Genomic DNA, 13,422 nt, shown 5'->3' on the forward strand with positions numbered 1-13,422 from the left:
TTTAATTTATTGTTAAGATTAAAAAATTTTTAAGTTGTAGCTTCTCTTAAAATCAAAAGCTCTAGTAACACTGGGCTCATATTCCCACATGACACTGGTCTGCTGGACCTGAATGATGGCTTTTGCCTTTATACTGGGCACCTACTTAGTTCAGCAGTCTCCGCCACATCCAATTTTTTATAAACCCAGCCTGATTTAGTGCTTTCATTACCTTCTTGGTTGGTCCTTATGGGCTTTAGAATTTGCTACCCCTTCTTTTAATTCACATTAGAAACAAGCCAAATAATAAAGCAAAGGAAGTCTTTAACTTCTTACACAATTTATAAGGCTTATTTTTATTCTCTCAATACCTTGAAAATTTCTTAAGTGGCATAAATTAAACTAGTGAAAATAAAATGTTATAGATTATTGGAAAATTTGATACAAAACTAAACCTGAGATTCCATCTACTATAATAAAATTTTTTTTCCCAAAATAAACATTCTTAATGCTAATTGATAGATTATGTAGCTAAGAAGATTTATTGGAATTTTAATCTTTTCCTCTATACTTGGGTAAGTGATTAATACCTGTTTCTTTATCTTTTGAAATACACTAAAATTAACTGGTTCAGCTCTAATAGCTGTTATAATATATCTACGTCTGTGAGTCAAAATGCTTCCACAGTCTGATTGTACATGTTAGAAGAAGGAACTTAGATTTTTCAGAGGGAAAAGCGTTTTGGGAAGGGAAGGAATTACATTTCTGTTCATAGTGCTGTTATCATAATTAACATTTTTATTAATAACTATCATTTATAATAACTTCTATTCCAGGGGCAGTAACCTTCATCCATTTAGTTCTCAAAATAAATTCCTTGAGATTACAGATTAATGAATTCAAGTTCAGATATGAAAGTGGCCTGCTTAAGTTCTTACAGCTAATACATGGTTGAGTTGGAGTTTAAACAACTAGAGTTTGAGTTCCTGCTCTGTGCTCTGTGCTAAGCACTGACAAGATTAAGATGGTCCCCTGCCCCCATGGAACTTATAGCTGACCGTCTGACTACACATCACCCAGTTAGGTGAAGTAATATGATTGAGAAGATAGCAGGTCGCTAGTTGTCTGCCTTTGTTCTTACCACTTGATAGCTCTGATTTCATCTGGATTATGGGCTTTAGGAATGTTACCCCACCTGTTATAATTTATACCTCTTCTTGAATCATGATCTCAGGTTAGTATTAGTATTCCAGAATAAAGTAAACATAAGTGTAGAAAGTTGGATAGCATAGATATGCTGTGTTTTCAAGTTATATGATCACAGAAAAGTATTCCAGCTTTCTCTGATAACACTAGTTGCAGCACTATTTGTAAATGTTTGTCTATGCCAGGTATTGTTTTCAGCATATACATTGTCTTCTCCTTAAACCAACCCTCTAATTAAAGTATTAGTATCCCCATTTTACAAAAATGACAGATATTATTCTCATTAGTTTATCCCTTGGTGCCTCACCCTCTGTCAAAGTATTGGCTGCAAACTAGCTATTTTATATGAATCAGTATAGTTATATTGTATTAAACATTCAAACACAGTATGAAACGAGAAGCAATAAACATTTCTAGAAGGATTAATATATTATTTGATTTATTTTCATAATCCTGGCAAGGATATAATGACATGGGAAAATACTCATGATATAATGCTACCTGGTTATTACTATCTTGATCCCAAAAGTTAAGCATTTTTAATGATAATAACTTGCGCTTTTTTTCAATTTTTTGAAAGATCTATGAGTATATCTTTATTACATGGCAATAATTCCGTCTGAAGGGCTTAACTTTTTCTTTTTCAAAGATTATGACAATGAAGAGATCTTAACTTATGAGGAAATGTCACTTTATCATCAACCAGCAAATAGGAAAAGACCTATCATTTTGATTGGTCCACAGAACTGTGGCCAGAATGAATTGCGTCAGAGGCTCATGAACAAAGAGAAAGACCGCTTTGCATCTGCAGTTCCTCGTAAGTTTGGATGCATTCCCATTTTCCTGTGCTTTTCAGCTTACCACCTTAGAACCTAACTGTGTAGGGAAGTTTTTCACCCATTTCATCAAAAGAGTGTTGTCCAAGAAAGAGGAACTTTGTTTTAACCAAATCTTTTGAGAGTTTGCTATTAAAGATAGTCACTCTTGATAAATATACATTTTTCCTAAGAGTATGGTACTAATTACTTTCTAAATGAATTTCAATTTGGGCATCTTACAATGCCCTGCTCAGTATGGAATCAGCTCCTGGTTTTTTTAACTGATGCAGAAGATAGAAATTTAGACCTAATTTAGACCTAATTTCTGAATACAGAAGTTCTGTTTAAAGATTGTATAGTACCTAATCTTATGGAAAAACTGAGTGATAGTATTTTATTTTACTTTTAAAATTTATTTATATTTATTTTTGGCTGCGTTGGGTCTTCGTTGCTGCGCGTGGGCTTCTCATTGCGGTGGCTTCTCTTGTTGCAGAACACGGTCTCTAGGCACATGGGCTTCAGTAGTTGTGGCTTGCGGGCTCTAGAGTGCAGGCTCAGTAGGTTGTGGCTCATGGGCTTAGTTGTTCCACGGCACGTGGGATCTTCCCAGACCAGGGCTCAAATCCGTGTCCCCTGCATTGGCAAGCAGATTCTTAACCACTGCGCCACCAGGGAAGTCCCCAGAGTGATAGTATTTTAAATGAAATGCAAGATGAAGTAATTTGGAGTGTAAGCATAAAACATATTAAATGTAACGGTTATTAAGATACTAAAAACACAGTTTTGTGCATTTCTCAATCTAGAAATAAAACCAGTCAGTGTTAAATTAAACACATGGGGGTCTAACATTTCCTTAATTCATTATTTTTTAGTTTGTATTACAAAATAAACATTTTTTCTGACTAGCAGAATTATCCCTCATCCTTACTCTGATCCACGTCCATGATTTTTACCTGATTTTGTTTGCCTAGATACAACTCGGAGTCGGCGAGACCATGAAGTAGCCGGTAGAGATTACCACTTTGTTTCACGGCAGGCATTTGAGGCAGACGTAGCAGCTGGAAAGTTCATTGAGCATGGTGAATTTGAGAAAAATTTGTATGGAACCAGCATAGATTCTGTACGACAAGTGATCAACTCGGGCAAAATATGTCTTTTAAGTCTTCATACACAGGTAAAACTGTTTTGGTTTAGGGTGTTGAACTTGAGGACATTTTTCACAGAGTAATTTTTAGTGGAAACTGTATTTTGGTCCAAGAACCACAGGACCTAATTAAGTTCTCATACAGTTTTTTCACACTGATTCCCTACGAATTTAAGTTGCTAAATCTCTTTCAGTTTCCTCTGAGGGGAAAATACATATATTCCATACTTACATATATGTACATGTACATGTTTTCTGAAACTTAAAATACAGTAACTGTAGTGCTGGTATAGTACTTTAGTATTTTAAAGGTTATAAAAGAATTTCCCTTTCCTGATTCTTATATGAGAAAAATTAGAATAATTAGAGGTCATTTTTACGGTTTTAAATGACATAGTTCAAGTATTAGCAAATATCATAATGAGTGCTGGGTTGTATCTAACGAAATGTCCACTGTTCTATTATCTGTCATACAAAAGAAAACCTTCAAAAATTACTAACAATTGCTTTTTAGATTTCCATTAAAAATAAAATAATTTTAGATATTTGGGATTTTTAAATTGTGTTTGTTGTGAATTTTTTTTTTTCTTTTTCTACATTGTACAACTTTAGCATAAAACTTTCCTTAATGTGGTGGAACCTACTGTGTATGTCAACTCACAAGACATAGGCAGTGGTCATTAAAGAGATGTATATGAAAGAGAATTGAGGGACTTCCCTGGTGGCGCAGGGGTTAAGAATCCTCCTGCCAGTACAGGGGACACGGGTTCAAGCCCTGGTTTGGGAAGATCCCACATGCCGCGGAGCAACTAAGCCCGTGCACCACAACTACCGAGCCTGCGCTCTAGAGCCTGTGAACCACAACTGCTGAGCCCGTGTGCCACAACTACTGAAGCCCATGTGCCTAGAGCCCGTGCTCCGCAACAATAGAAGCCACCACAATGAGAAGCCCGCGCACCACAACGAAGAGTAGTCCCCTGCCGCTCGCCACAACTAGAGAAAGCCCGCACACAGCAACAAAGACCCAACGCAGCCAAAGATAAATAAATTTATTTAAAAAAAAAAAAAAAGAGAGAGAGAATTGACTCCAAAATGGCTTTCCTGAAATAGTAATTAGGTTTTCTTTATTTTTTAGTGAACAAAAGAGCTTATTAGTCTCTGCTGTTTCAATTATAAATATCAGACTTAAGAGAAGCATTGATGTTTTTACTAAATTCCTTCAGAATTCTTTATATTATTTTGGCTAACAGATTTACCAAAGAACTTAGAGTAGTTAAGCATATTGTCTTAATTACTGTTTTTAAGATAGAAAAGGACATGTCCCTATAATCCCCATTTTTGTAGAGTGCTTCAATTTAGGGATATACATTGATGCAAAGGCAAGGTGAAAACCACAGTCTCTTATTTCAGACAGTATGCTTTTTCTTCTTGGATGTGCTTTTCCAGAATTTTCTTTTGTATGTGTATGTGAAGTTTTTCTCTGATTCTTTTTGCATTTAGACCCTGGCACATGGTAAGGTGACTGCTCATTTGTAATTCCTTCAAAATGGATTTTTAATATGGTTATTTTCATCTGTGTGTGATCTTATTAGCAGGGTATTTTATCATCACATAGTTGTAATTCTTCATTAATTTTATTTCATTACATAAAAAGAGTAAGCCAGTATTCTGTGTGTGTTATAGGTACACAATATATTCTTATATTGAATGGTTAAAATCTATCTTTTCTTTACAGTCATTGAAGACTCTCCGGAACTCAGACTTGAAACCATATATTATCTTCATTGCACCCCCTTCACAAGAAAGACTTCGGGCATTATTGGCCAAAGAGGGCAAGAATCCAAAGGTAAAGTTATTATACTGTCATACTATTCCATTGAAAGTAACATGAAACAGTCATGGCTTAATATGTCAAAGTGCTTAAAAACTACATCAGCTTAGGCTTTCAAACTGATTATTCTTTCTGCCATATCACTTTCCCCAAAACTGCCACAGTTGCCTTTGGTTGGACTTCAGCAGCTCTCCAAAGCAGGGGGCTTCTCTTGTTGTTCCGCATACATTCCCTATTATCACTCCAAATGTATGGTAGTAATACACACATTTTTATGTATTACTACCATAATATACATACAGTAATACATACATCTTTGGCATTTCTTAAAACTTCCTTAAACTTCTTCACACAGATCTATGTTATTTCTAACAAGGATTAGGTAACACCCTCCCCCCACACCAAATATTCTCAGCAGATTCTTAGGGATTACCCACTTTTATCTGCAGATAGTCCACATATGCAAGGAGCCAAACTTGAGTCCTCTTGCTTTTCTCTTCTTTTTTCTCATTGAAATTTTATGTTCTGTTTGTCTTCTACCTTTGATCTTTTTGTATGATCTGAAATGGAAAAATGTTTTTAGTCATTATTATTTTTTTTGCCAGAATATAGTCAAATTTTATTTTATATGTTATAAGGTACAAACATATGATGCCAGAGATTGTACTTTAAATTTGGCATTGAAAAAATATAATTTGGAAATAGAAATAATTATTCAAAGTTCCATAATGTATTACTCCTCAGATTTGAAATTCAAAATCTGGCGTTCCTTTCGTATGCCCCAAGATATCAATCAGCATGAGGTTGTGAATCTTGTGTTGCAACATGCAGCAGAGAATTCATCTTTGAATCCTTTAACTTTGAGCAACACTTAGTTTTCTTTAGTTTCATAGCAGAAAATAGCTACTCACAAACATAAGTACTTCCAAACATGGACAGAATCTTTGCATAATGGTTTTTATATTTAGGGTAACCACTCCCAAGATATCTGTAGAATTCTGGGATTCCAACATCATCATATTTGGCTTTCAGTATAGTGTTGACCTGCAATTCAGTAACTTCCATTTGTAGCTCTTTATTTGCATTATTAATACTAATTGAGAAAGGAGAACTGAACAATATTAGTTCATTCTCATAAAGTTGGAAAAGTCAGAGAACCTTTTTTGGAATTGAGTCTTCAACTCTTTAATTTGGGGAATGTAGTTCAGGCTGTCATTTTCATTTTCAAAAACTAATTTCATCGTAGGAAAGTGGGCCAGATTGTTCCTTCCCAAATGAGTCTCCCGAAGACACAGTTTCACTAGGAATGAGCCAACTGAATCATACATTTGTGTCACCACTTGTGAACGCCTTTGCAGAGAAATATCCAACATGTTTAGATATGTTATAATAATGTCAACCAAAAAGGTTAAGTCTCTGACCCAATCTTTGCTCGTAAGCTGAGGCACAGATTTTCCTCTAGAAGACATGAAAAAGTCAATTTCCTCCAACTGTTCAAAAAGCTGCCTTAGGACCACACCACAATTCAGCCACTTAAGTTCCATAGAGCAGAACATGTTTCCATATTGTGCGTCTAACTGATTAAACAAAGCACCGATTTCTGTGGTCCGAGCCATGGGAGTGTATCCAGGTTATGGTATAAACTATGTCCATGACGTGATCCATTTTTAATCTTTTAGCACAAAGTGACTCCTGGAGAATGAGACCATGCAGAGACTTAAGTTCCTTGTCTTGGCAAAGCCCTGACACTTTAGATTTCAGTTTTGTAACTAGTTCTTTAACACTAACCATCACAGAGTCACCATCTGTGCTAATACTTACCAACTTTGACCAGCCCACGTTAAATTTTTTAAGACTTTTCTCATCACGTAAAACTATTTCCTGATGTTGTGCCTGTTACGGGAACCACGTCCAGAAGTTCTTCGGTCACATCAAAAGTTTCATTGACACCATGAATAAATACAGCTACGTGGGGGGCGTTATTTCCATCCACGCCTTCCTGAGCTACAATGGAAAGAAGCCACAAATGATTCAGCTTTTTCTTGCAACTTGTCCTGCAAGTTCTCAGTCGTATTGTTAACATGCTGGGCAACAGCATTACCAGTTAGTCTTATGTTGGCAAATGCTTGTCTCTGTTCAGGGTACATGATTTCTGCTGCACTCAACAGACAGTCTTTGATAAACTCGCCATCTGCAAGAGGTTTTGCTGACCAGGCAATTTTCTCGCTTAATACATAACCACATTTCATGGCAGCATCACTTATTTTATTCACGTTCAAAAGCAAATCATGTTGAAATTTCAGTCTTTTTTTTCAGTTCGTTGAATTTTCTATCACACATCTTTTCTGTAAATCCATCGTGGTTCCTATGATGGTTGCTTTCATAATGGTGTTTTAGGTTACATTCTCTCGACACAGACAGACTTTGTTTGCATATTAAACATGTAGGAACATTTTTTACCTCCACAAAGAAATAAGCTCTCTCACATTTTTCTTGAAATGCATGGCTTTCTTGTTCTTTCGTTTTCCCATTCTCCAAGTGCTCTTTTTTCCATCTCTTTCATCTTGGCCTTGGCTTTTTTCTCCGACAAGGTCCAGAACTACAGCAAGCCCACCGATCTCTGTTCCTTGCTTCTCTTCCAAGGCTCGCTGTGCATCGGCCTGTGACTTGAAGTCAATATAGGCGATCCTTTCACTCATCCTATCCTTGCTCACCAATCTGATTTGAAAAGCATCCTAAAACACTTCTATTAATTCATGCTGAGTGACTTTGTCAGGCAGGTTCTTGATCAAAAGTGTTTTGGCATTTTGATCTTTCTTTGTTTCCTTTCCCTTTTGTTTCTTCAATTTAATTTCATATCCAAGGAGCTTTGTTTCACTAAGTTCCGGGGCTTTTTCCTGGTCATCAGCAGATTTAAAATTCACTAACCAAATCTCCTTCTACTTTCTGTTTTTTGGTTTCAGTGGAAGCCTTCTGTTTGGTCATTTCCTTCTTCTGTTTATCAGGTGTTTTCTTCATAGGCTCTTCATCCTCCTCAGAGTTCTCATGTCTCTGCTCATGGTCCTTGAGCTTGGCACTCCTCCTGTCTTTTGGCAGATTGGCCCCTGTGGCTCCCTTCCTGTGTGGTGGTATTAATTTCTCAGCAAACATGAGAGCCAGAAATTTTTTTTTCGATTTTATTTCCTGGAGCAGTAGCAACCTTCCTACCATTCTTAGGGACGACAGCCTCATCTCTGCTGCCGTTGTCATTATCTTCTGACATCTCATCTTCCCCATCTTCTGTCTCCTTTAGGGAAAGACTCATTTTCTTCAGTTCACCTTGATTTGTTTTCCTCTCCAGACTGAGAACTCATTGTTAATGGGACCAGCTTCCATCTCTACCCCCATCAAAATTAACAACATAAATAAGGAGTCTAAAGCCAGAAGCTTTAACCATCACTTCCCAAATTAACCCGCACAGTGTCGTCCCTGACGAGTTCTCCTCCCTTTAAGGCTATCGCTGGTGTAGGCCCCTGCCCACTCAGAGCCCTGCAGGCCACCACACGCAGCCAACCAGGACTGGACGCCCAGGAGAAGCCTGCAGCAGCCCGCAGGCACCGACAGGCCAGGAAGGCCCTCTCAGCGGCCGCCCAGGACTCTAGGCCCCAGGCAGCTAATTATTTTAGATGCTGGATGTGGTTGAGTTAGTCCATATTATACCAAACAGTACTAAAAATTAAATGATAATATATTGATATATGAATCAGAAAGCATTGACATTTTATTTAAATGTATGAAATGAAAACCGTCAAGTGACATGCTATATCAAAGTAACAAATACTCTTCCTTGTTTTTTGCTGATTTCCTAAAAATTTCTATTTTACAAAGGAATCACTTAGATCCCGTTTCATTTGTTATGCCTTTAAATCTCCTTAAAAGCCATAAAAGCACATAATAATACTCCTCCCTAAAATCTCCTCAAAAGTCTTTGATTCTTGACTGTTCACCTCACCCACCAGCCCTCCTTCTTCCTCCCCAAGGTATCTTTTTCTGTTCTGGGTCTACCTAACATTTGTTATTCAGTCTGTATGTGAAGGTGGTATTTTTCAGTGTCTTCGACATCAGGGACTTTCCTATCCTTTGTGTTGAGCATAATTCTGGTTGCTTTGTTTAGGCTAAGTAGGCCAGCTGGTTAAAGTAGTGTTTCACTCATTTTTCATTTTTGTAACACAAGTGCAAGTTCATAAATAAGTGGGGTCAGAGTATCTGCTGTCCTAAGCACTTGAGATGATACAAAAGAAATCTGAGACATAAAGCGGGGGAGGTGGTGGTGGTGGGATGAACTGGGAGATTGGGATTGACATATAGACACTAATATGTATAAAATGGATAACTAATAAGAACCTGCTGTATTAAAAAACTAAAATAAAATTCAAAAAAAAAAAGAAATATGAGACATGGTTGCTGGCTCTTCTTGAGGAGGATCACATATAATAAGGAAAACTAGATCGATAGTCTATGAAACTTGGTGCCCAGTTACCTACTTTGGTAGACCAGAAATACTGTAGTGGTTCCAGGAGAGGGATGCACATAAAGGACCAAAATGGATCCATTTTACTTGTTCAACCTAATTTTCTATTTTCTGACATGCACACTTATTTTTTGTTAGGTTATTCTTCTCCAGCAAGAATTTGGTACCATGCCAAGGGCCACATGCCATTCCAAAACATGTTAAGCAACTTTCTTTTGGTTGGTGATCTCTGCCAGTGCTCTCATGGAATTTTTTTACCTATTTTATTTTTGATATTGTAATATTTAATATTTTTAATATTTTTACCTACTTTATTTTTAATTCAGATTGAGTGAGTTCTAGAAAGAATACCTATTAGCAGTTGACCCTTGAACAATGTGGGGTTTGGGCACCAAAACCTCCACACAGTTGAAAATCTGTGTGCAACTTATAGTTGGCCCTCCATATCTGCAGTTCCACATCCTCAGATTCAACCAACTGCAGATAGTGTAGTACTGTAGTATTAACTATTGAAAAAAATCTGTGTACAAGTGGACTGTGCATTTCAAACCTGTGTTGTTCAAGGGTCAAATATATACATGTTTTTAAAGTGGGAACTTAATCAGTTACCACAATGTTTTAGCAGTATACAATGTGCTTGATTTTCAAATTATAGTGTTCTAATTTTAAAAAATTAACTTTATTGAGATTACTTTACATGCATGCATTTTAATTGTATAATTTAGTGAGTTTTGGCAAAATGTATACCTGTGAAACCACCATGCCAATCAACATTTAGAACATTTTCATCACTCTAGAAAAGTTCTCTCATGCCCCTTTGAAATTAATACCCCTGCACTCTTTCCTAGGTAACCACTTACCTACTTTCTGTCACTATAGATTTGTCTGTTCTGGAAGTTCATATAAATGGAAACCATTTATAAGTTTAAGTTTATAACTATTTATAAGTAAGTTTAAGTTTGTATCTAGCTTTTTTAAAAAATAAATTTATTTATTTATTATTTATTTTTGGCTGTGTTGGGTCTTCGTTGCTGCACGCTGGCTTTCTCTAGTTGCAGTGAACGGGGGCCACTCTTTGTTGAGGTGTGTGGGCTTCTCGTTGCGGTGGCTTCTCTTGTTGCGGAGCACGGGCTCTAGGCGCGAGGGCTTCAGCAGCTGTGGCACGTGGGCTCAGTAGCTGTGGCTCGCGGGCTCTAGAGTGCAGGCTCAGAAGTTGTGGCGCATGGGCTTAGTTGCTCTGTGGCATGTGGGATCTTCCTGGACCAGGGCTCGAACCCGTGTCCCCTGCATTGGCAGGCGGATTCTTAACCACTGCGCCACCAAGGAAGTCCTGTATCTAGCTTTTGATAAGCATAATGTTTTTAAGATTCATCTATGTTGCATCTAACAGTAGTTCATATCTTATTGCTGAGTTGTGTACCATGATCTAAATATATCACAATTTGTCCATTCACCAGTTTAAAACCATTAGGGTTGTTTCCAATTTTGAGCTAGTGACTAAAGCAGCTCTAAACGTTCATAGTTTTTTGGTGGATGTATGTTTTCATTTTTCTTGAATTGCTGGATCAAATGATAAGTGTATGTTTTAAGTGTATAAAAAGTTCAAAACTATTTTATAAACAGTTTTCCTTTTTACACTCTCACTTTGGTTCCATTTGCTCTACATCCTTACCAACTTTTGCTGTTGTTGTTTTGTAACAACTTTTTAGTCATTCTAATAGGTGTGAAGTGTTGCCATTGTGGTTTTCATTTGCATTTTCCTGATGACTAATGATAGCATCTTTTCATGTAGTCATTTGGACAAATTCTTTTGTGAAATGTCTAAAGTTTTATTTTTTTTAATTGAGTTGTTTTCTTGTTGAGTTGTAAAAATTCTTTATATATTCTGGATATAAATATTTTTTCAAAGCCTTTGTAATTTAAAAACATTTTTTTTGAAGATCAGAATTGTTTTTAATGAAGTACCTCTGTCCCTTGGTATCCATGGGAGATTGGTTCCAGGACCTGCTGCGATACCAAAATGGAGGATGCTTAAGTCCCATACTTGGCCTTCCATGTCCACAGTTTCATGTCTTCAGATTCAACCAACCACGGATCATGCAGAACTGTATTTATTGAAAAACATCTCTGTATACACAGTTCAAACCTGTGTTGTTCAAGGGTCAACTGCATAATTTTTTTTTTTTAATTTTTTATTTTATTTATTTATTTATTTATTTATTTATGGCTGTGTTGGGTCTTCGTTTCTGTGCGAGGGCTTTCTCTAGTTGCGGCAAGTGGGGGCCACTCTTCATCGCGGTGCGCAGGCCTCTCACTATCGTGGCCTCTCTTGTTGCGGAGCACAGGCTCCAGACGCGCAGGCTCAGCAACAACTGCATAATTTTTTTCATTTTTCTTATGGTTAATGATTTTTGTGTATCGTCCGAAAAAATTTGCCTACTCCAAGATTATAAAGATTTATTCTGTATTTTCTTCTAAAAGCTTTCTTATATTAGTTTTCCCCTTAAGGTCTATAATCTGTCTCAAATTAATCTTTATTTTAGTGTGAGGTAAGGGTTTGGTTTTTTTTAATCACACATGGCTATCCAATTGCTAGTATCATTTCTTGAAAAAGGCTATCCTTTTTTCCCATTGAATTACATTGGCATCTTTGTAAAAAATGACTTGACCAAATACGTAGCGGGGAGGGATTATTTCTGGACTCTATTCTGTATTTATGCTAAATCACATTGTCTTGATTACTGTAGCTTTATCTTTTCTCGAAAAATGGTCATTAAAAGGAATGAAGTACTGATACATGGTACAACATGGATGAACCTTGAAAACATAAGTAAAAGAACCCAGTCACAAAAGACCATATTTTGTATGATTCCATTATTTGGAATGTCCAGAATAAGCAAATCTATAGAGACCTGAAGTAGGTTAGTGGTTTCCTAGGGTTGGGGGTTGGGAGAAAATGGGGAGTGGCTGCTAATGACTGTGGGGTTTTGGAGGGAGGGGGGCGAGGGGGAATGGAGGGTGATGAAAATGTTTTGAAATTGATTGTGGTGTTGATTGCACAACTCCTCTGTGACTATACTAAAAACTATTGAATTGTACATTTTAAGTGGGTAAATTGTATGAATCCCCCATTGAATTGCTTCCAGTTCACCATTAAATGGGTGAATTGTAAATGAATTATACCTCAAGAAACCTGTCATCTGGGCAAAATAAATCCCAGTGGCTTTTCTCTGGAAATTGAAAAGATTATTTTAAAATTTGTATGGAAATTTTAAAGAATAACCAAAACACTTTAGAAAAAGAAATAAGTTGGGAGACTTTTTTCTTAATTTTCTTTACTGTTTGACTATTTTCCATTTAATTGACTTATTTTTATTCTTTCCTTATACTTACTTTGGCTTTAATTTGCACTTGCTCTAGTGTCTGAAGAAAATTTAGATGATTTTTAAACCTTTCTTCTTTTCTAATGTAAAGTTATAAATTTCCTTCTAAGTACTTTAGTTGCATCCTACAAATTAAGGTTATATTTTTCATTACCATTTTGTTAGAAATATTTTCTAGTTTCCTCTGTCATTTTCTTTAACCCATGGGTTATTTAGAAATATCTAATTTCCATCTATTGGAGATTTATAAAATATTTTATTGATTTACAATTCCATTGTGGTAAGAGAACATACTCTGTAAGATGTCAGTCTTTCAAATCTTGTTGAGTCTTATTTTATGACCCAGTATCTGTTCTATCTTGGTACATGTTCCTGCACACCAGTAAGAATGTATATTTTGCAGCTGTTGGGTAAAGGGTGGTGTATATGATTGCCTTTTATGTTTTATATCCTTTGGTATTTAGTAGTGTTTTATCACACAATAGAAGTGTTGAGTAAAAACAAATTCTCAATTTTAACTCTATGAGATAGTGCTAACTAAGAAAGTGATG

General features: G+C 36.4%; 1 protein-coding gene across 6 annotated transcripts in view; it reads left to right on the forward strand.

Moving 5' to 3' along the window:
• PALS1 (protein associated with LIN7 1, MAGUK p55 family member) overlaps positions 1 to 13,422 on the forward strand; it is a 102,792-nt gene that overhangs the window by 84,792 nt on the left and 4,578 nt on the right. For all 6 annotated transcript variants that reach the window (XM_059914471.1, XM_059914472.1, XM_059914473.1 and 3 more), the window contains 3 exons: positions 1,835 to 2,002; positions 2,975 to 3,177; positions 4,883 to 4,993. In XM_059914471.1, the coding sequence (XP_059770454.1) occupies positions 1,835 to 2,002; positions 2,975 to 3,177; positions 4,883 to 4,993 (482 nt within the window). The remainder of the gene's footprint in view (positions 1 to 1,834; positions 2,003 to 2,974; positions 3,178 to 4,882; positions 4,994 to 13,422) is intronic.

This window comes from Balaenoptera ricei, chromosome 2, assembly GCF_028023285.1.
Source record: "Balaenoptera ricei isolate mBalRic1 chromosome 2, mBalRic1.hap2, whole genome shotgun sequence".
Classification (NCBI taxonomy): domain Eukaryota; kingdom Metazoa; phylum Chordata; class Mammalia; order Artiodactyla; family Balaenopteridae; genus Balaenoptera; species Balaenoptera ricei.